At 30.0% G+C, this 24048-nt stretch overlaps 1 protein-coding gene across 1 annotated transcript in view; it reads right to left on the bottom strand.

Moving 5' to 3' along the window:
- Positions 1-24048, bottom strand: part of LOC113513153 (uncharacterized) — a 137975-nt gene that overhangs the window by 77394 nt on the left and 36533 nt on the right. Inside the window, exons 3-7 of the mRNA XM_052893348.1 lie at positions 14120-14211; positions 11854-12019; positions 10886-10994; positions 9861-10002; positions 9445-9574 (exon numbers count right to left, since the gene is read on the bottom strand). Of these exons, the coding sequence (XP_052749308.1) occupies positions 9445-9574; positions 9861-10002; positions 10886-10994; positions 11854-12019; positions 14120-14140 (568 nt within the window). The 5' untranslated portion in view covers positions 14141-14211. The remainder of the gene's footprint in view (positions 1-9444; positions 9575-9860; positions 10003-10885; positions 10995-11853; positions 12020-14119; positions 14212-24048) is intronic.

Below are 24048 nucleotides of genomic sequence, written 5' to 3'. Positions count from 1 at the left end.
AAATTTCGTATGGATTGGTTGAACCATTAAAGTTTACCATCAGGAAGTGACCAATAATTTAACTTTCACATTTGTCGTATTAGAAAGGATTTAGTCAAATCTATTTAATTACATTACATTTATTTCATGGTAGTCAATTTTTATTAGTCCATCTAAATTACGAAAAATTTTTGAAGTTTACGGAAAAGCGCCATAAAATCGTAGCTATGCTTATTACTAATTTTTATTAAAAATATACCAATGTTTCTTTTTTAACCACGTGTATAGCTGAACAACGAGATTTCAATGAATTTCCTATGTATGTATTAGCAGTTTCATTAAATTCAGGTTGTCCAGTTATATGTATTCCTAAGCCTAATATTTATTGACCAATAATTCTATATTCCTTTTACTGACACTTATCTATTTGCCGTAAAAATTCATGATTGTGGTGTTAGTGTCATAAAATTATAAGTATTATTCCTATACCATCCGGTTTGTTATTATTTTAGAAAGGGTACGGTACAAAACTGTGCCATCCTACAGAGACGGAAATGAGAAGATTGTAATCAAAATACAATGTACAATTTTATTCAAAGGATCGAACAATAAAACATGTCAAAACGTAAAAAAAAAAGTATAAACAATGATATGTATATTCAATCTAATTTTAAAGGATGGGTGAAATCAAACATATTACTGTCCTTTCACAGGAGTGTTCTCCTAGTAAAACTGAACATTTCCCCCAAAAAAATATTATTAATTTTAACATTTTTATAATATATTGCATGATTTATGACTTATAACAGATAGAAATTAGTATAAAATTTAGGCAAAATGTAATCCTTTACTTAGGATTATCTTAACGCATCGCCCAATTTCAAGCTGGCTTGAGTAGCAGTGGTATGTTTTTTGAAACAGTAGTACGTAATGGCTTTACCCATTCAATGTCATACACATTCATTGGCTACACACTATACCAAAGAACGTCATGGAAACTTTGAAATTGAATTATATTTTACCTAAGTGATGATATATGATATTTGAATGATCAGCACGCGCCCCGCTCTGTTATCAAGTTAGGAAATGTCTCAGCACTTCTAAGTAATAATGTAGTATGTCTCTTGTATGAGCTACTGCTTTCTTATCTTTAAGTGCAAAATGCAATTATGCACTATTGCCGACTCTCTGTTACAAGTAACAGTCACAAAGTGTACATTAATTTCTAAGCGAAGAAAAGTCCCGTTTTCAAAGAAAATTGTAGAAAATGTTATCTGGAAAGAGACTATGACTACGCTCGCGATAATTTTATTTTCTACAATATATTAGGAGTGGGTAGGTAATATAAAGCTAAATATATACAGTATTGGAAATTTTACCCAATTATTAATATAAAGTTTATATCACGTCTGGCTAAAAATTTTCTACCTTTTTCCCAAAAATAAGAAGATAATATGTCATAAATAGTCTCTCATTCCTACTACATATGGATTTATATACGTCAGAGCATAATGCGATCTCTAGCATTATTCTTGCCTATAGCCGATGATTACTCAATTAACGGAACATTAATTTACCAATAGACATATTATCCATCACTATGATACATGGTTCTACCACATATACTAATATATATGTATATTGTCACATGCCAGCAAGCCATGATTGCACTCAAAGTCATAAAATCCATTGTGCAGCACTTACCAATACTATTTATATAAAATAATACAATTTACTTACGATTGAATAAACAACAAATTTCCACTTGATGATGATATACAGAAAGGTAACTAACGAATGAAACCTTTATACTTTTTAAATCACAGTAGTATTTGCTATTATTTCTCCGCGTTATAACTTATTCTCTGAAGATATTCACGGCTGTTGTACTCTCGTTTATTAATAAGGGCCTATTACTTGAGTTATAATGAACCCCATCACAAACAAGGGTCAGATGTCTTGAGCAGACGTCTGTTCTGCCATTAACCTTATATCGTGAAATTCAACATTAATTAAACAGTGGTTGGAAACTCAGCTAGCAATAGACAGATACTTGCATCGATAAATAAGATATCACATAAAAAAATTTAGAACGCGCACACGCAGAACAAAACTTTTTCAAATTACATAAAAATATTGAACGCAACTTTATTTTTAAAAGTTCCAACTCTATTTTTAAAAAAATAAATAAGAAATGATTAATTGCTAATTACACTTTTCTAGACGCAACATTTTTGCTAAACGCCTTAAGAGTAACGGCTCCGCCACCCACTTTCCAAGTCTTAGTCGGGATTACTTAATTTTCACATTAACAGGCCACTTTTGTAAATAACTTGTACACGTTACAAAGAAAATTCGCTATTGAGAAAAAAAAGAACGCGTAAACTGAAATAATTAAATCTCTCCAAACAGATGTTTTAAGGTAGATAAGTTATTCGGGAGCAAGTCGTGCTCGGCTTGACGTCGGGCTGCAAGTCATCCTCGCTGATAACGTCACTCACATTTGATACCACCTTGTTCTATTCTGAGGTTTGCAAAAAAACCAGATAAAATATGAGCGGCTTCTGCTCTTTGAGTTTCACAGTAATCCACGCTAGAAAAATTATTATAGTAACGATATAAAGAAAATAATAATAATGAATAGCACTGAACTGAACTTACGAATATTACATAGTGCAATATCATTATGTAATATTATTCATAAAAGATATTTATAAGCTAGACTTAGTTTGAAACTAAATATAAGCTCAAATTAAGTACAGTTTTGTACTAAAATACTTTCATTATATATATATATATATATATATATATATATATATATATATATATATATATATATATATATATATATTATATATAAAAATCTGGTCTCACGGTGTTTGTGGTCGAATTCCTTCGAAATGGCTTGACCAATTTTTATTAATTTTTTTATGTATGATAGATATGAGAATAAGCCATAAAGGAGATGTCTAATAGTATTACATATAAGAAACGCCTACATAAATACAGTCAGATTTAATTATGAATTAAAATAATTATATTATGCGGGAATCGAATTTACGACCATCCGAATGTTGAATTCCATGTTAATGACATATATGGTTTAATATTGCAATTTATTAATATATATAAAAACAAGTATTAGAGCTGCAAGTACACTTTTTAACGATCGACGAACTACTACGCTACGCTTACCTATGGCCTGTTATATAATAATCAATGCCAGCCTTCATTTCAATTTCAAAGAAAATTCTTCTCTGAACTCATACTATTCATATACACTTTATCTTATAAGGTGCAGAGATAAGTTCTTAGTGAGATGTTTGGATTAACGTTTAACCTTACATTCTAGATGACTTTGAAATTGAATATCATCTATAGATATTAATAACAATGATTTAGAAAATGGAAAGAATGTGTTTTGAACGGTGAGGCAAATGGAGGTTTTTCTATAGAATACGCGTAAACTACCACTTTTGTAAGATTAAATCAGACTACCTATATGTTGAGACGAATTTAAGTCGAAACATAAGCTACTCGTAAATACTAATGTTTATATTTTAATTGTAATATTAATATTAAAACTATTGGAGTAACTACCGTCGACTATGCACGGTTCTAATGCATCTGCCGGATATAACACTAACAACCTATTTACATAATCTTTCTGAAAGTCTGAACCGAGGCAATATGGGTTAAAGATGCTTAGATTTTCAGTTTTATTATCTATGTTCATTCCTAACATTATAAATATGAGTGATTTTGTTACCTCTTTGCGCCTTAACCAATCATTATGAAATTAAGTACTGCTTTTTATTTCAGATAATCATCATATCCCAATCAAGAAGATAAAATTGCAGGTAAAAGCTAGTTTTTTATATATTTTCAATCGACTTCAAAATAAAGGTGGTTCTCAATTTGGTTGTATTTTTTTTTAGTTTATTATCTCATAACTCCGTCTGTTCTAATTCTTCTTTTATCTTAAAGAATATACTTACAGTTTAGTCCCATAGAAATTTTATCAAAATCTGTTCAGTAATTTAACTTTTAAATCAAAGTAACTGGTTTTATCGGATAAGTACAAATATTGAAGTATTGAGTAATTAAAGATTTGACTTCAGATCTTTAATGACTTCAATATTTTTAATTATTAGACGCTAAAGTTTAAAGTTGATTTACCTTCTGTAGAAGAGAGGGCCGCTCTAGAAATAATAAACATTTTTAAAATATAATCATACATGACATTTCTAGATTTTTTGATCCCACGAGTTGTTTCTATAAGTCGTGATTATCTTAATTTTTTCTTCTCTTCTCAAATTTCAGAGATTTTCATACTTTTGAAAATAGAAATATACGAAAACTTAAAGCACCACTTACAATACAATAAGTCTCATTTTAGCAAGAGATTCTCAAAGATAGATATCTTCGCGAGATAGCATAAAAAAGCAAACCAAGGCAATTTATGCTCTTAAAAAAAATATTATACATATAATAATAGGATAATTACTCAGTATTAACCATTAATTATTTTGATATTCTTACTAATATTATAATTGTATAAATGAGTTTGTTTTTATCATTACTTAATATATTATACTTACTTGACTAATTACTATGAAATTTGGTATATATAAAAAGGAAAATGGCATAGAGTTATACTGTTTTTTTTTTTAAGTGGTGATAATGGCATGGTTACCCTGCCTGCGCTATCGGTATATACTGGCGGGGTACCAGTGAGAGGTGATAGGTGAGGATGAAAAGACAGGTCAGTTAGCCCACCGTGACGAATTCAACAATAAATTAGTCACGATAGCTTCCAGGAGGAACCGCGTAGAGGTCGATCTGATAGGGTATATTGATAGCAATGGGGACTATCCTCCCTATTACTAACAATCTCTTCTCCCCTAGTTATATTGGTTAGGAAACATATCCCGGTCACACAAATGAAATTGCGGCTAAAAGCTTGTCTCTAGTATATCAGATAAGTTAATATTTTATATACAGTATATAACAAAAAGACAAATGTTGTGAACTAAACCACTGAAATAACTGGTGATAAATCAAGGGTGTATGGCGTAGGAAATAATTATTCAGAACAGCTCGTCAAGATCCGACTACATCTGACTTTCCAGCGCCTTGAATAGACTATAATTATGTATTTGAATACGACATAGTTACTTCATATTTCACTATGTACAGTCGTGTGAAAAATGAACGTCTTTATAAGAACTATACTCACATATGAAAAAATTCTATTTATACTATTTTTTAAATCTTTTTAACCAAATATTATACAATTATATAAGTATTTTTGTCACACAATTCTAAAGATGAATTTAACAGTAAATTAAAAATATGTTAAATTGGTATTCTATCTACATAATGATGTTATGAAGACATGATTATCATACCTTTTTGAAAACAATCACTTGTATGAAGTTACTTTTGTTGTGATGTTACGTTGATGATTATACCATTATGTCAAATATTTTTATGTCAAACATGTATATATTCAAAATTCAAATATAATTATTTTCGTTCGCAACCAAAATATTGCTAAAAATCTGATTTGGGAAAGACTATCAATACCTGTTTATGGCTTTTCTTTGACCAATATCCCGTAAAGAAATCGGAAAGCGTCACGTTTTCCCGTAAATCAGCACAAATCCCCACGGTTCGAGTACGACGAGCATTGCCATTTTTTTGGGAAAATTAGTATTGCCTAAAGGTTCTCGATCGTGTATTTACACTAAGATTTACTGACGAGGAAGTGGGCGGGTCTCAATTTGTCTTTATTTTTTTGATGTATTTTATAAAACAAAACTTTCTCTACTACGTTCTTGCTCAATACTCGGTACACGTGGATTTCGAAAATAGGGTAACGAATAAAGTAGACCAATTTTAGATAGCGTATCAAGATAAAATATACACCAGATTTTAAGTAAGGCCTTCAAAAATATAAATGTGAAAGCTACATCCAATTTGAAGCAGCAGTTTTTGATTGATCCCGGAACAAATGTACAGATAAAACAAACACAAAATTTCTGAAAAATAATGTTTTGTCATTTATTGGTCTTACAAAGACCCTCATATTATTATTTTTTAAATATTCGCCATGTATAAACATGGTTTAGTTACAAGTTATTTTATACGCCTTATAAGATTAGTAAGATGTTTTATAATGCACATAAAATTATATTCATTCAAAGTTTGTAAAGATATTTAGTTATAATATTTGTTACTCAATCACTCTTAAATAACTGAACGGATTTGAATAAAATTTCTTACACGAGTAGGTTGTATTCCAACTTAACATAAAGGATACTTTATATACTGACTGAAGCGGGCAAAATCACAGAAAATAGCTAATAATAAAATTGAAAACAAAAATCATTAAATGTAAATAATCATTAAATCCTTGCAATTTAACTTTGACTTCAAACGTAAATAATATAATTAACATGGGTCCAACACGAGGGTAAACACTAACGATTGCGAAATTAATTATCAAAATCAGATTCGGAGAATATATCGCGTAACATGCACACCAAAATAAAAAGTAAATACAATACTAAACTAGCTTTTGCCCGCAACTTTGTGTGTGTGGGTAAGTGTATATTTAATTTCTACCCACATAAAATATATCTCTAATTTATTTTATATCTATAATATTTAGGGATATATTTTTTTTTATATATCTCAAATATTAAAGAATATATATTCGCTGACACAGAATGCGCAGTCTACACCGAAGGTGGGGTGGTGATTTCCTATTACAGCAAATACTGCGCGAATAGTTTACAAATAATTGCACGGTCAAACAAACAAATAAATAAACTCTTTCATTTTATATATTAGTATAGATAAGTAAAATAAGTGTATTTTTTATATTACACATATTCGCCACCTCTGCACTCAATTGCTTTCTGTAAATTAAGCCCACCATTTGTACAAATTTTATTGCGCAATAAAAAATGAAATAAATAAATAAATGGTCATGTTTGCTTGTTTATTTTTCATTTAATAATACATGTAAACAGAACTTTGTAAAATTAATCGTATTACTTGTACATGATAGCTTAAAAAGAATTACTGTTAAGTCCTTCTCAGCAGATAATCCCGAATCCAGTCTATTTGAATTCATTAAAATCTATTCGAATAATAGTTATTTCTATTCTATTCTGTTCTAAATAAATAAAATACTTAAACACTTAATTACTTAAAATATTCCCATTCGTACCTGTTTATGACATACAGTTGACTTTATTAACAATATGATATACCTACATACGAGTACTGTGTACAACACGAACGCTAAGCCAAATAATAGAGGATTTAGTACTATGTTATAATTTTATAAGATACCGTAATATAATGTTCCAGCCAACAAAGGTATACTAAAATAACACAAAATTACTTTCTGTAAGCAATATGAAACTAGACATAAAGAATTCCAGTGGCCGGTACACTACACACCTAAATTAATATAACTAAAGTGAACTCGGTGCGCGACCGTAAATAACAGAACAGTTTAATCTTTATTAGAACGCTAAACAAACTATATATGTGCTCATATATTTCAATACAGTAACGGAGCCGTTCGAAATTGTTTTTGAGTTGCAACTTACTGGTTGATTAAATGCGATTGACGAGTTTAAAAATAAAATTGTAAGACAGATGCGCGTACTACGGAAAGAATAGACTACTCTTTTGGCACCTGCATTTGTACTGCAATTTAATATTTTATGTAATATAACTTAATATCTAACCTATTATGACCAAATAGATCTTATAATATCTGAGAAATGCATACAAGATATATATAACAGTAAAAGTCGGCAGGAATATTGTTAAATATTTTACTAGAACTGTTGTATTCTATTTTACTACAAATGATGGTAGATGTCAGTAATGAAAATTTTTATAAAACTGATGTAGAAATTATTGTTTAATGTTTTAATTTTATCTGGAACATAAATTCCTTTAAATAACAACAAAGTACATAATTATATATATATATATATATATATATATATATATATATATATATATATATATATATATATATATATATATATATGATGAAAAAATTATAAGACCTACAATAAAGTAATATACTAAAAATATTAATACAAATACTTAATTCCAGCATCCAGATGAAGCGCTGATATAATTACTGAAGCCAACTTCAACTAATGAAATTGTACTGACATAAATAAAAAAAAAAATCCAAATTTCCCACGAGAATGGAAATTTCCACAAACTTCAAATTTTGCAAAGTTTCTAATGAACCTAGACATAAGCGATGGTTTTCAATTTTCGTAAAGTAGACAGTCATCTTGTTTGCTATTTCAAGTGGTATAAAAAAATATATATTAAGGAAGGGTTTTTGGGAATTCTCATGGGAGTAGGAAAAAGCCACGCGCGGGCAAAGGCGCGAAATTTTCCTCTAAGTAGTTATATAAAGCTTTACGTACGAAAGATACTATGTGACGTGTACAGAACCGTGAATAAAGACAACTCGTTTACCCTTGCAAGAATACTGTTTGTGTGTGAACTTAAATAAATCATACTGAGTTATCTTATTATATTGATGTATAATATTAACAATTGCCCATGGCTTTCCACGCTATGTCGTGTCTTCGCTTTACGTTAAAATAAAAAAAAATCTGCTTACGTTTTTAAATACACTTATGTTCTAAAGTTCAACTTTCTAGATTTAATAATTTTGGCTATATTTTGATAATTTATTCAAGACAAACGATTTTATAAGTATAGATTTCTACCAGAATTTTTTTTAGCGACGCGAGCCAATTTTCTGAACTAAAAATAAACAGGTTGATTATTATTAGTCCGTTGAATGATAAAATTTTTAAACTTTTTTTATAGACAATATGAGCAAATACAAAGATGTAAAACAAAGCAAATCATCCAAGGAAAACATTTGTTAGAAATAGATCAGCTGTTAATTAAACATCGCTATTTCGTAGATAAACTTCTTTCTTGAAGTTCGCTTTCCATTATTTAGGAGTTATAGTATCTAAAATTATGTAAGTAGTACATTTTAAAATTCAATAATTAGGATAAATAAATCGTAATAATTTTAAATACTTAACCTAGTATTCGTGGACTACAAGAAGACCTCAAGATCTAGGCGGTGCAGTTGCAGTTCCTCCAATGGTACCGATGAATCGATACGGGGAAGTTTTAAGATCCATGTAGATATATGTAGCTTATCAGAATAGTCTGATAGCAAACCTTGATCCATATATCTATGGTCTTTAATTTGACAAAAGGTCATTTACCCCGTACCTAACTGAATCTTCAAATAGAATGTTCCATTAAACAGTTCTTTATCTACTACTATTGATGACTTTATTTTGCTTAGTACTATATTAATGCATTTCATCAATATAAATTTGTAGCAATAACATTGATTTCTTCTAAATTTTATTCTAGACTTACCCATATCATCGATGAGAGGCGCCATCCGAAGTGTCACGCCAACCAACAACAGGCATAAGAAGAGAAGAAGACAGGCTGTCACCATAATCGTATAACGAGCACGACGAGGTAACTCATCTGGATCAAGTACCTTTCAAATAAAGAAAGTATAAAATGATATGGATAGTATAAAGTAGATACAAAACACAAAAATAAATAAAAGTATTTATAAGGCACAATAAACGTCCTCTAGTGATCAAAGCAAAGTGAACCGAAATAATTCTATTACAGCACCATCTCTTGGGTGGTGTGTGACATTAAGAAAACTGAGAATAAAATAAATTCTAGTGCGTATCAATAGATGGCGCTAACACTAAAAATAATAATTCAACTTTATATTTTAACATATAAATGATTTAAATAATATATAGACTTACATGTATGACCTTTGCCTGTTCGTCTATAGCCGATACAAGCAAGGTGCGGTGTTTCCTCGGCTTCTCTGCCTGTGCATGCTGGTGGCGTCTCCGACGTCGCCTTCGTCGCTCTAGCTCCAATTGCTCTGGACTGTTGAGCTCCCTGATGTAAAATTTATTATATCGCAACACTTACAATTAATATTGGAAAATATATTTAGTTTAAAAAAATACTCACGATTATTTTTCCTAATGGAGTAATAGAATATTACTTTTGACTGTTACCCCAAAAAAATCTGTTAAAATATTGGCTAATTCTATATAATATAAAAATTTTTAGTCATAACTATACAAACGACTTGAAGAGTGTATCTCTTTAAGCAATCAGAACTCTTAAAAATGCATTTATACTTATTGTAGAAAAAATAACATTTTCAAATGTAATCAGTATATTAGTTATCAACTGGTATCAAATTAAAAATACTAACTGGTATGTAGAATACTTAAAATACTGAAATAAATTCGCCATTGTACTCATTCTTTTCTTAAGAACTCTGTATCTTATAATTTTAAGGTTTACTATTCAATAAAATGTTACAAACAAAGTTTAGCTATAGTTAAACATATAGGCTTCATGGGTACATAAAATAAAATCTTTAATAACATGTGTCTGCTTGAACACATCTACGTCTGAAATTATTATTACAGGTAATAAACATCTGCATTAAAACTTGATCTGTACACAGCATTGGCCAGTTAATCTTATATACCAGTTTACAGTGTTATTTTTATTTTAGATGCTTGACTGTAATGTACTTCGTAAAACTAAAGTAGGTACAATTTATAAATTATAAAGCAAGTTGAATGTAACAATGTAGAGCACTCATACTTAATAGAATAATTAAAAAATAATAAATGTGTTGGCCCTCTTAGACGATATAGGTATATAAAACATTAGACACGTCGTATCTATTATATTTCAGTAATTTAGAAATGTCAAATTAAAAAAAAGTCTTTTTCTAACAAGAAATAATAGGTGTGTGTACTTATGGTGGGTGCGTAACTTGAGCTTCTTGTGCTTGTGCCTGGATACTTCATGCTCGCACCAGTGTGCTGGTAACTCCTCACCAGGACTACCAATAATCGATGCCTCTTCTGAAAACGGACATATTGAAAAGTTATATAATTATGTAAAAAAGGCACTTCACAAATCAACTTGAATATTATCTTCAAGTCAAATATAGAAAAATAATTGGCAAAAGACGCATCTTTCATTCCATCTACTTTCAAAATTTGGCTAAAATTTACACTGCTTGCCCGTTTCCATCCTATTGACTTCTTTAGGTAGTATTCGGTAAAATATTTACTTAAAGTAAAATTTTACATATTTACATATCACGTTCTGCTATTTATTTATTTAATACATAAAGCTAAAGTTTTTATAATTTTTCGACCAATGATTCTTTAAAAAAAATCCTTCAAAAAAATTCGGTTTCAGTAATGGAATAAGAAAAGTATGTAGTAATAATATTCTTTCACGGGTATTATCCGGTTATTAAACAGTGTCTTGAGTGAGTTGCACAAAAATATAAGTTTTTGTAAATTTTTCATTTAAAACTCTAGCGGACAGTTTCAAAAACTTCCATTTTAACGAAAATTTTTGTACACTGCTTAGTGTACTCAGAAATAGAATACTTTTACATAATTTTTATGATAGGTTTTATGATAATAACAGAATGACTACAAATAAGCTAACGGTCCATTTGATGTAAAATGATAATTCTCGTGTTTAGATATGAACAAGTATCATGAACATCACAGAATATACTGCGATGTCCATTATGCGCTGTCATTCTTAAGAACAACAGTGTATCTTGTAATTTCATTGCCATATTGCCTACCCTTCAAACTGATACAGCCATGCAAGTTCAGCTGTTTAACGGCAGATATACGGGTCCGATTTGTGTAATCTCCTTCCGGCATTATTTCTTTGAATACAAAGTATACAACTGACCGTCTGGCAGATGGTTACGTAGCAGCAGCAGCAGTGGATGCGTGCGCGCACGCCGCCGCGCCTGCTCGGCGTGCAGCGCGCGCGCTTTTCGCTCCACCAGCGCGACCAACACCGCCTCCAGCCGCGCCGCGCCGCTCTCCTCCGTGCATACTGCTTTGTCGACCGTCTGTAATTCATTCGTCAACTATGATGTTCATCGTTTTCTGTGATAATATATCTAAATTTTAATCGTGGAACAGAGATGTGTGATGACTAAGTCGTTCTCCATAAATCCTATCACAAAGTGTTTAAACGAACTATCAAAATTGCACCATTATAATTTTGGTATTTCCTTCGGCTACAAAACATCGGTAAAGTTTTTCTTAGTAGTTACAAGAACTAAGATATGTTATAACTACTTGAGACCATTGTCTAATACCTAGATTATTAATTTCGCAAGGAAAATAAATAAATCTAATAATAGTTTTTATAAAAATGCACAAACTTTCGCAATAAGCATTGAAATATGAAAATATTTTTTAAAATGTTTATATAATATATATTTTTTATAATGTAAATCAATATATAGTCTTTATTGCACTTGTAAGTTATATATAAAAAAATGTATTTATAAATGTTGTGAGCAAGTGTAGAGTTATCTTTGATAGAGATCTCTTCCAGTCAATCCAATACAGTGAGAAAGCATTTCGTTAGCGAGTAGCTGAAGTGCTACAACTATTAATACCTACATAAACAAATATACAGTTAAATAAAATATTAAAATATAGATATAATAAAATATTACATAAATACATACACTATAAATACATATAATACCTACCTACTTATAAAAGTGTAATGTAAACATGCAAAAGTATTTGCTAAAATGATTGAAATTTTGTAACTTTTAAATAATCTAATCACGAAAACAGTCAAGTTTAATTTCCTTGCAAAATCCTGATAATTTAGACAATCCCTCCTGATAATTTAGACAATCCCTCTCCCTTAATCCCATCGAACAATGTACTTATGAATAACAATGAAATGACGTAACACTCGGTCCCATGTTAAATTGTTTGACAGTACAAAGCCGCAGTTAGACACGAGAACAAACACTTTTTTTTTCAATTCAGAATAAATCAGTAGATCATAGGTATGTAGGTATATCCTTTTTCACACAAGGTCCCAAGTAGGACAAGCGGAGAAACTTTCAGACATAGGTATCTACTTAGAAAAGATTTCCTGGAAAATTCTACGGAAACTGAAGAAAACAAGTTCTAAGCGGGTGAAGTCGTGATAAACAGCTAATCAATTATACAACATAAAACAAAAACAGTAGTTCTGTCAAAAATACGTCATATTGATAGTAAAATAATGGATAAAGTAATACTTATTCAACATTCACTTCATGTCTTCTATTTTATAAACATTCCTTTTTTTAATTTATTATTTGTTTGTTTGTTTGAATTCGGATTATTTTATTTTGCGCCTTATTCTATGATCATCTGTATGTTGCGTTTATGAATCTCCTAAAAAATAGATTTATCTAATTATATATACTCGTTTGATAGTGTACATAACTATGTAAAAACATAATAGTATAAAGATATTTTTAATATCAAAGTATGCGTCCTTCTTGCTATATGGGTATAATATTTGTTGATTATAATTTTATAGAACAATTGTCTAAGAGCACAGCAGTGATATTCAGGAACCTATATAAAACCTGTCTTGGTGAAGTCTTACGTAATAAAAGGAAACTACCTATATTAATTAAAATATGTTTCTAAGCTCAAAGATTTTAAGTAATGCGTTGATCGATCATCAATATATCAATCAGACAATTCATATTAATTTTAATTCTGTTTCAACAGAAGATAATGAAAACATAACAAACGAATAATTGATCCGACCGAATTGAGACATTCTTGCTGATATAATATGTAATACAAATAGTAGAAGATACAAATAAAAAAGTGACTAATTGATTAAATGTTTCGATTTGTTAATAATTTCATTTAGAGAGTGTTTTAGTTATATTTTCAACAAAACTTGGTTGTCTTTTCATTAAATTTTATTGAAATAGACTATACTTAGGGACAGTGTAAAGCGTGGGCGCCATGAGCTACCGCCCACGACCTCGCGGCCTGAGGGGTAGCGCACTCGGCGGATTTCTATTCTATTTTAATATTTTTTGCAAGTCCATATGGCCTTGAACAAAATGTATTTAAGCGACATCAAATTTAAATCTTGCTCTACACTCTATATAATAATTTGCTCTACTTACATCGGTCGACGGCTGTCGCATGGTGAGCACGCGGCCGGCCCATGTGGCCGATCATCGCCTCGCGCCGGTCGCTACCGAGCGCCACCCCACACCTGCAATAAACACTAATGTATATTCTATGTACTTTTTTAATGGATAATAATGGAATGGTAACCATGCCTGCATTTTCGGTAAACACTAGCTGGGGAGATTCTCTGGCAGAGAATGATTATAGCTGAGGACAAAGTCTGGTCAGTTAGTCCACCATGACGAATTTATCAGAAATTAACCATGATGATTTCTTAGGGAGACCGCGTGAAAGTTAACCTGATATTTCTAAGAATAGGGCTATGTATCCCAATTTCTAATAGTCAGTACTTCCCCGTATATATTATTCACACTGTAAACAAAAACTCACCAAAGAGTACCTTCTCTACGGTATCTAAATTATAGTATATAATCATAATTGTTTACTTTACAAATTGAAACCTTATTTCAGATTCAGCTCAAGTCGAATAACATTAAAAATCTGAGATAAAAATAAAAATTCTAATCGTTCCTTGTCACATTTACATATAATTACACTACCCCAATTTAATAACAAAATCTCTACATATCCATAAAAAATAAAAATAAAATATTACATTTTATACAACATCATACAATTAAATAATTCCCAATAGAATGGAATGAAAATATCAAACATCCGAATGTTTATGGCACAGTGACCTTGATAGTCTAAGCAACATGATGATAATTGATTTCCCCAGTGTGCACAATAATGAATAGGTACTTTGTGTATAAAACCCCACTTTATAATTTCAAAAATACTTTTGCTACGAGTATAGTAAATAACTTTATTTAATAAAATGTTCAGATTCGAAAACAATTTAATAATCATAACTATATGTCCTACAATAAAATGTTAAATCCATAAATTTTTGTAATTTTTCTGTTTTTAGTGACCTGTCATCCTAATCATGCTATAATGCACAAAATATGAGCCACGTATAATGCTACAATTAGATAATATATTTAATTTAGATATCAAATTTTTCATTGATAATACGTTTGCAATTAATATCGGAAACACGTTTTACTTTATTAGCAACTTAGCTCTGGCTTATAATAGCTACCTACTACTATACTAGCTATTTCCTGTAGTATCATGCGTGAATTTCATATATTTCATTACTTTGGAGATTCTAAAAACTCTCTTATCAATTCTTCTATTAGATGGTAAAGTAAAAAAAGACAATAGAAAAGTTATATTCAAAATTTCAACCCTAAATCATAAAAAAATCTTTCGATACCGTTTTAATTTGCAATTTCTATTATTACAAAGATAATCAGAAAAAAATATCGCCCTGTGATTAAAGTGTTTTATGTCATATAATTATAATCTGTATTATATCATGACGTAATAAAATGCATTTTTATCATCTCCACAGAATTTAATAAGAGAATCAAGGGAATAAACCACAATAAACTAGTGTAAAAAATGCGAACATGAAATAAGAACCCGGACTTAGCTGCCTAGCAAAGAAAGAATCATTCGCAACAACGAGACATTAAAGGGTTATTATAAAGTTAATCTTAATAATGTTAGTCTTAATAATGACTTTGTTCATCTGCCTATTTTATACTAATAGTTATAGTTACTTATAAAACGAATGCCCGAATATTGTCGAAGCTTGACTATAACTTCTAAACAGTCCCAAACTCTATACTTTAAATACCAACATATCGATAAATCAGTAGGCCCATGAAATGATTTCCGAAATTTCGGGGACGAACGAAACAGAAATTTGATGTTAAAATTACATAATACATGCCGTCTAAAATTATTAAAAATGTTAAAATACCGTTTCTCTGGACTATTAGGATAGGATTTATGATGAAAGAAATGTTAAGCTCCATTTACTGGCTCGATTTCGGTACGAACAAAAACACGAAATTGAGCCCGAAAATTCGGAATTTCATTTCATGGTAGACCACCTGTATTCATTGTGTATCTACTCGTATGAAATATAGATATAAAAATTTAGGAAATTATTAATAAATAAAATTGTATAAACATACTAAAAAACAAACTCGCTACTTTCTATATCTCTATGTAAACTGGAAGAAATTTTTTTTTTATTTTTTTTTTATACAACTTAGAAAGGCAAACAAGCTGACGGCCCACCTGATGGAAAGCGGTAACCGTCGCCTATAGACAGTACCATGTATGAGCAGTACCATGAACATAACAGAGTATACTGTTTCGCCCATGATACCCCCATGCGTTGCCATTCCTGAGGACTCAGGTGTTATTCCTCTGTACCCTGTAAATTCACGCCATATCCCACCATTCATACCAAAACACAGCCATGCAAACACAACTGCTTCACGGTTGAAACACGAATGGGACAGAGGTGCCCAAGCAAACGACTTTTGTACAAAGTCACCCTCTGGTCACAATGTCTATTTTTATAATTATTACTGTGTATTAAACTACTATGAATAATGTTAAGAATACAGATTTAATTTTTAATTAATATTTTTATTTTATTCAGTACAATATTTTTTATTTACTGTAAAAGTACCCTGTTTTGCTTTAAAGATATATTTAACGATAGTCCAAAATTTAAATAGGGGCAAATAGTTGTGGTTAAAATATAAAGTTTACAATAATTTTCCGAATAACAGTTACTCATTTTTGTTTCTCTATCCAATTTGATACATTTTTGCGGTAAAACGATTTGTTTGAGTCGGCAACAGTTGCGTTCATCGAACTTTACGGTGTGGATATTACGTAAAACGTAAATGCAAAAGGTTATTTCCAGTTATGTTTGTACACAGTTGTACACAAAGGCTCACCTTTTTATTCCAAGAGCTTTTTCATGTCTAACATATGTATAAAAAATAGATATACAATATGATATTTTTCCTAAAATTCACTTGATAAATAAAGATAATTTGCATAAAGTACGAGTATCTTATCATGTTTTATAAACTGTTCATCACTTGATTCAGAGAAATATATGTATTTTGATTGATCTTTTTTTGATCATTTAGCTTTGTCGCGTGATTAATTTCTTTTCTGAGAAATTGTGTGCCGTGATTTTAGACACGTGAACATACACAATTTTTTTTTATTTCATTCATACGTGTCTGAATGTATAAAAACCTTACAAACAGTTACATAAATTTGTAAATATATTTAATAAGATTTCATTCTATTTTTGTTACGTTTAGTAAATTTATTATATATTACTGAGTTAACATCTCGTTTCTGTATTTTCATTACATGTAAAAAAAACAGTAACAGCTTTGTTTATTCGAGAAATAAAGCTCTCCTGTGATAATGAATACTGTAATTAAACGTAAATCATCCGAATGCTCATAATAATCTCACCCCTTTAACATGAATTCCAATAAACTTGTACTATAATAACTGTAATTTAATGATAATATTTACAATCAGCCAAATTCCTCTTACTATTCCATTTAACATGTAATGTTCGAGTCTATTTTATCTTACTAATATTAAATTACTTAAAAATGAGTAAGATAAAATATACTCAAAAATTACATGCTAATTATTAAATTTTACAATTAAAATTTATAAATATTTTTGCTATTGTTATATTTATTTTTTTATTACAGGAAGCCTATTTCTAGGGTGTTGTAATCTTAGTAGTTTTGGTTTGATTTGATATGACAATTTATTTCAATATGTTATAACGTGACTTATGACACGTTCCATGTACATGACAGAATGTATGGAATATTTGAAATAACCTCCTAATGTTATATCGCATATTAGTACGTAGCAGTCAAATATAAAATGATATTGTAACTAGTCAAGACCAGAGTATACGTCATGTAAATCTAAAGTACACCTAATTACAACTACCAACGAGCGTGTTTCACTCTCCGCCAATTCCTCTCATTGTAAATATATATATATTGTACGGCCTAAACAACTAAAATTTTAATTAATATTAACTCTCAACATGCCATAATTATCCGAGATTAACACACATAAGATAATTTCTATTACGACTTATGCACTCAAAGCCTCACCTTATAGATAGTATAATGTAGTAGATTTTTTAATAAACAGAAGTTATTATATAAACATAACAAGTAAATAAATATTTACTACATTGCGTTTACGTCCGAAACAGGTTAAGCAAATTTGCAATTTTATCCATTATACCATGCCAACAAACACGCCTGGCCATCTGCTGAACAATTACCTTGTGACATTCATTTGCATGGAAATTACAAGAGCGCTACCTGTACACCGTCATATATAGTAGATTCTGGATGTTATCATGCTATTATAATACAAAATATATGTAATGTATGAGGTGACATATTACGCTTTAGTTTAAATGCACTTTATTTTAAGAAAAGAATGAATTTTCTAATTCTATTTTCACCAGATACTTATTATCGGACGTGTACCTAATCAGTGAAGATAGCGCGTAATATACAAAGAAAGTTCACTAATTTCTTTTAATTAAAGAATGAAGAATATCTAACATTTTACTATTCATTTGTCTTGATAAAACTTTGTTTAACGATGACGTTTTTATCATTAAGAGAATAAAACAAAGTATATTAGTAAAAAAGCTCTGTCTGAAATTTGAAGTAATTATCAAACTCCTTTATAATAAATACTCTCATATGAGGAGGAATACCAAGTCATTAACGATTCTTGCATGACTAAGATAAAAGAAACTACTTTTTGCAGTCATTTAAGAAGATGGCTTTTTATGTAAAGTAGGGGTTGTGGAGTAGCGGCATATTTACTAGTACTATATGCGCCGAAAGCGTTGTAAACGAAATATGGAGCGTTTCGTTTGTCTTACGACAAATTAATTTGTATTTCGATTTATAATAAACTCTGTATTATAAATAGACACTTAACGAGTTCTATTTATATGAGAACATGATTTGTATATTTTTAATAGCTTATAAACTATAAATATTATGTTAAAATTTTACTAGATAAGAATATTGGGAAAGTAGATAAAGCTAGATAGCTCACAAAGTAAATTAAATTAATACTTAAATATATAAACTGTACAACATATCCTAGAATTAGTTTTTTGTACTTTTATCGTAATACTCGTAATTATTTATATCATTTTGAGAACATACTCCTCAATGAAGTAATTTATTTTATAATTATTAAAATAGTTACAGGTAAATGAACAAAAACATATGTCTAAGTATCGTCCTACTTGAAAGAATAAATACTCGTACTGTTTACTAATAGTCACTTATTCGCACGCTACTAACTTAATCCACACGCAAATTACATCTCGTCTTATCTTCCAGTCCCATATAGTGCGATTGCGAAAGGATTCACCGCCATATTAATATATATAAAACTTATCTCTTCGCCTGAATGATTTCATTTTAGTTCTATGACGGGGCACTGCGCGTTTTATTCATACTTATTTCTTAGATAGTCAAAGACTGGCTGAATGAAGTTATACATATAGTCAGTTCATACGAAATGAGATGACTGTAAAATCTCATTTCTACGTTATATAACAAAATATCTGTAATAAAAAATAGTTGTAGAACAAACGACGTTAAGTTTTATGAAAGTTATTATTACTTTATAAGTTGACCAAGATCAGTTCGTACGGAGAAAACCGAGCTTATATGAGAATTATTGAAAGTTGGAGAAAAAAAGTCATTCAATTATGAGCAGAAATTCAATTTGGTATATTTAATCAAAAATTATTCCGTAAGAACATAAATCAAAGGTGACAAGGGAAATTTCAAAATGAAAATCTAGAATCGATAAAAAAAAATTCTTTAAAGAATTGCAACGAGAGATAAAATTTTGTTGGTACTGAAATTAAGAATTAAAGGTGTCTAAATAAACTGTATCAGTGTATATCCATATTCTTTCTAATTTATTCAAATTTTATTTTTACCTAATATATATATTAACAATATCTGTTTCTCTATTCTCGTAAATTACAACGTCCTCACCAATTGAAAAAATACGTGTAAGACACATGTCGCGTGAATTCTTACTAATATCATAAATGTAAAAAAGAGTTTCTTTGTATGTTTGTAAACGCCGCACAGCTTAACCAAACACTACCAAATTTGGTGTACATGTACTGTATGGAGAAGGATCTAGGTTCCTTTTTATCCCAGTCAGTAAATATATCCCGGTCATACGAACGTAATCGCTGGTTGAAAACTGGTATTATATATATATATATATATATATATATATATATATATATATATATATATATATATATATATATATATATATATATATATATTGTGAGCAAGGGTGGAATTATATCTAACAGAGATCTCTTTCAGTCAACCCAATACAGTTAGAAAGCATGTCGTTAGCGGGCAGCTGAAGTGTCTATGTCTATGTATTACGATATATCGTTCTAATTTTCTAAATCTAAATTTCATTAAAATTCGTCCAGTAGTTTTTGCGTGAAAATATCCGTCCATACATACTTATGCACTAATGACCATTGCCGCAAACAGAGTTACATTGTTGTGATGATTCCTTACCAAAAAGCCACATGAATAGCGAAGACACGAATACTAATGAAGCCGCAGCATAAAAGAAATCGATATGATGCGCCATCGTGAAGGACAATCAACCCCATGAAAGTATTAACATGTTGTTTGTTATTGGTATTTACTATATATGTATTAGAGCTTATCTGATTTTTCCGCAACCTTTACATATAAGTATAGATAATACAATTGTGGTATATGCACTGCTGAAAAAAACCATGCAAGAATAAATTATATCTATCTTTACTTATACGTGCAGAAAAAAATCCAGTAAAAATGCGCAGTTTCTATTATATTTACTGTAACTATAATAAATATTGACAGAAAAATGCGGATATTATTTCGCATTTTTCCCCGCGCTTTTTTTTTCACTTCTACATACTCGTATGAAAATTATAAATTTTAAAACTAAAAATCATATCAAAATATTCTACACTTAACTGTAGGTATACAATAAAAATAATGCATTAAGAACTAGTAAAGCACATAGCCCCTATGATATAGGAATAATAAATAATTATAATTAATTACAGTATATAACAAAACTCTGCTGAATTTAAATTAAAAAGATGTGTCATAATGTACATGTGATAATTACCATCATCATCATCATCATCATATCAGCTGTTAATTGTCCACTGTTGAACATAGGCCTTTTCCATAAGGGGAGTTTTTCCAGTAGTTGCCACGCTTGACAGGCAGGTTGGTATCCGCAATTAGACTTTGGTGATGTTTTAAGAGGAACTCTGTTGACCATTCCTTAACCATTAGGTTCTCTTAAACGCCTCTTAACCCCACTAAAAAGGAAGGGATAGCCCATTCTATTCAAGTACCACACGGGGATATATGTGATAAAAATTAATAACAAAAATTATGATATGAAACGAGAATGTGCAACCCGTCCTCATGAATTTACATGAATACTATCGCTGTATCTATGTACCTATAGTTTTAATTTCACAAACAATGACAACAAAAATACTGGGTCTAACACAATGTTATGTACATTATATAAATAAATATTTTCTATATAAACCGATATAGAAACCGATTCTATTTAAAATGTTTTCTAATAATCAACAATCATATCATAGTCGCTCCAATTAATTGACTAAATAGGTGTCCACTTGCAATGTCAGTCTACAAGACCTATAATAGTCGTATTGAATCCGTACAAAGCCTTCCAATTACAACTAAAGATCGTTTGATGTAGGCTGCCTGCCTGTGTAGTAATAAGTGTTAGACATTGATTAGTACCACCGCTACCTTACATACACTTAAATGAACTTTGTGAGTATGTTATACATGTTAGTTGTAGTAGTATGTTAGTCTCAAAGTTACTAGTTTACTTTTCTTGTTCTTCGAACCCAGAGAATTATTTTTTTAAGTTTAAGTTAATAATTAATTTAATAATTTAAAAAATAAATAATTAAGTTAATAATTAAAAATTCCCAAATCCCATATTTCGTATTTAAAATATTTTGAATTTTTTCAAATTTTTCCAAAAAATAATCCATTTGTTATAATAATATGTAATTGTATTAATTAAAATTATATATACATACAATTTTCTGCAGTTACCCTGTATTATATTAATGTTAATTAGAAAAGGAAGTTAAATAATTGTCTATTTATATATTATAACCTTAAACAAGAATTGCATTATAATTATCTATAGCTAAATTAGTTCTATATAGAATTAAATAAAAAAGGTATAAAAAGTAAAAAAATAATTAATACTATCAATATTGAACTTTTCGCCACAGTGGAATGATTAATGTTCCTACTTAACGATACATTTACATATTCAGTATCGATCTCAAATTACAGCGTATCCGCCACCTGTCCATGTACATAACCTTTGTTCAGGAGTTGGAGTTCGAACTACGTGTTTATTTAGGTCAGCCTGGTTGGGCTCTCGTTGCTTTGTAGTAAAAATTACAGAGTGTTCGATGTGGAAGGTTGTTATGGGATCGAGCGCGTGACCTGAACGATACTACACTACGTGACGCCACGTTTCTATTTGTTAGGTTACGTGATATTAAATAATTGTATTTTTTTTTAATGGGAAACAAGCTGATAGAAAGTTATATCCGTCGCCTGTAGAACAGCACCATGGTTATCACAGAATACTTTATGACACCTTTATGTTTTGGTTTTATGCCTCCGCAATGTCTTATTGCGCTGCCTTCTTACTCTACGACAAAAACACGAGTGGGACAGAGGTACACAAAATATTGTCGTAAGTCCTATTTTTAAAAAACGGTTTATTAGTAAAAGACCTGTATGAAGCCAAATGATAAGACAATTATCTAAATTAAATTCTGGTCTAATACAATCTAACCTCTATACCACGAAAGAAAGAATAATTAAAACTTTCCATGGTCAAATAATTAATTTTTCAATTTCGGTTTAAGCTTTATAAATATTTCATATTATACTTCTGTATTATTCTTTGATACCCTATTACAAATAGATGTACGTATATGTTATGACAAAATCAATAAACCATCAAAGGAGCCGTCTTTCGATTCATCAAACTTTATTGTATAGTTTCATTCTATCTAGACTATAAGAACAGGTATAATTTTAAAACGATATCTGACGTATATTTGGGTGGTGATTTAATACCTATTTTACTAATATAATGCAATTGTTACTAGACAATACTCGTACATTTACATAGAAGATATTTAAGAGAAAAATGTGTATGTGATCGTAAAAATAAAAGCAAAAACAATAACTACTGCATGCAAAGTTTCACATTTGTTTCTGAGGTCTTACTTAAAAACTGGTGTCTGTTTTATCTTGATACACCATCAAGAAATAAATAATTTTATTGGATTTTCCACTTCAGAAATCCTCGCGTACGAAACAGTGGCCAAAAAGCTAGAAGACAATACTGACAGAACGAAAAACTGGGTCCATATTAATATCAATATATTAATATCAATATACATCAAGTGACAAACATTATAAAGATACCGTTTTAATTAATAAATGAAATTGTGATTATGCACATTGGTTTGTACCAAAGGGAGACTTTATACAAAAGTCGATTGCTTGGGTACCTCTGTCCCATTCGTGTTTCAACCGTGAAGCAGTTGTGTTTGCATGGCTGTGTTTCGGTTTGAAGGGTGGGATATGGCGTGAATTTACTGGGTACGGAGGAATAACACCTGAGTCCTCAGGAATGGCAACGCATGGGGGGTATCATGGGCGAAACAGTATACTCTGTTATGTCCATGGTACTGCTCATGTCTTTAGGCGATGGTTACCACTTTCAATCAGGTGGGCCGTCAGCTTGTTTGCCATTCTAAGTTGTATAAAAAAAAATATAAGAAAAAAAAAATCTGAGGGCTGAAAACACATTCACTTAC

Source organism: Galleria mellonella, unplaced genomic scaffold (assembly GCF_026898425.1).
Source record: "Galleria mellonella isolate WM207_F2 unplaced genomic scaffold, CSIRO_AGI_GalMel_v1 utg173, whole genome shotgun sequence".
Lineage (NCBI taxonomy): Eukaryota > Metazoa > Arthropoda > Insecta > Lepidoptera > Pyralidae > Galleria > Galleria mellonella.
Note: the sequence above shows the minus strand (reverse complement) of the source record. Positions and strands in the feature narration are given on the sequence as shown.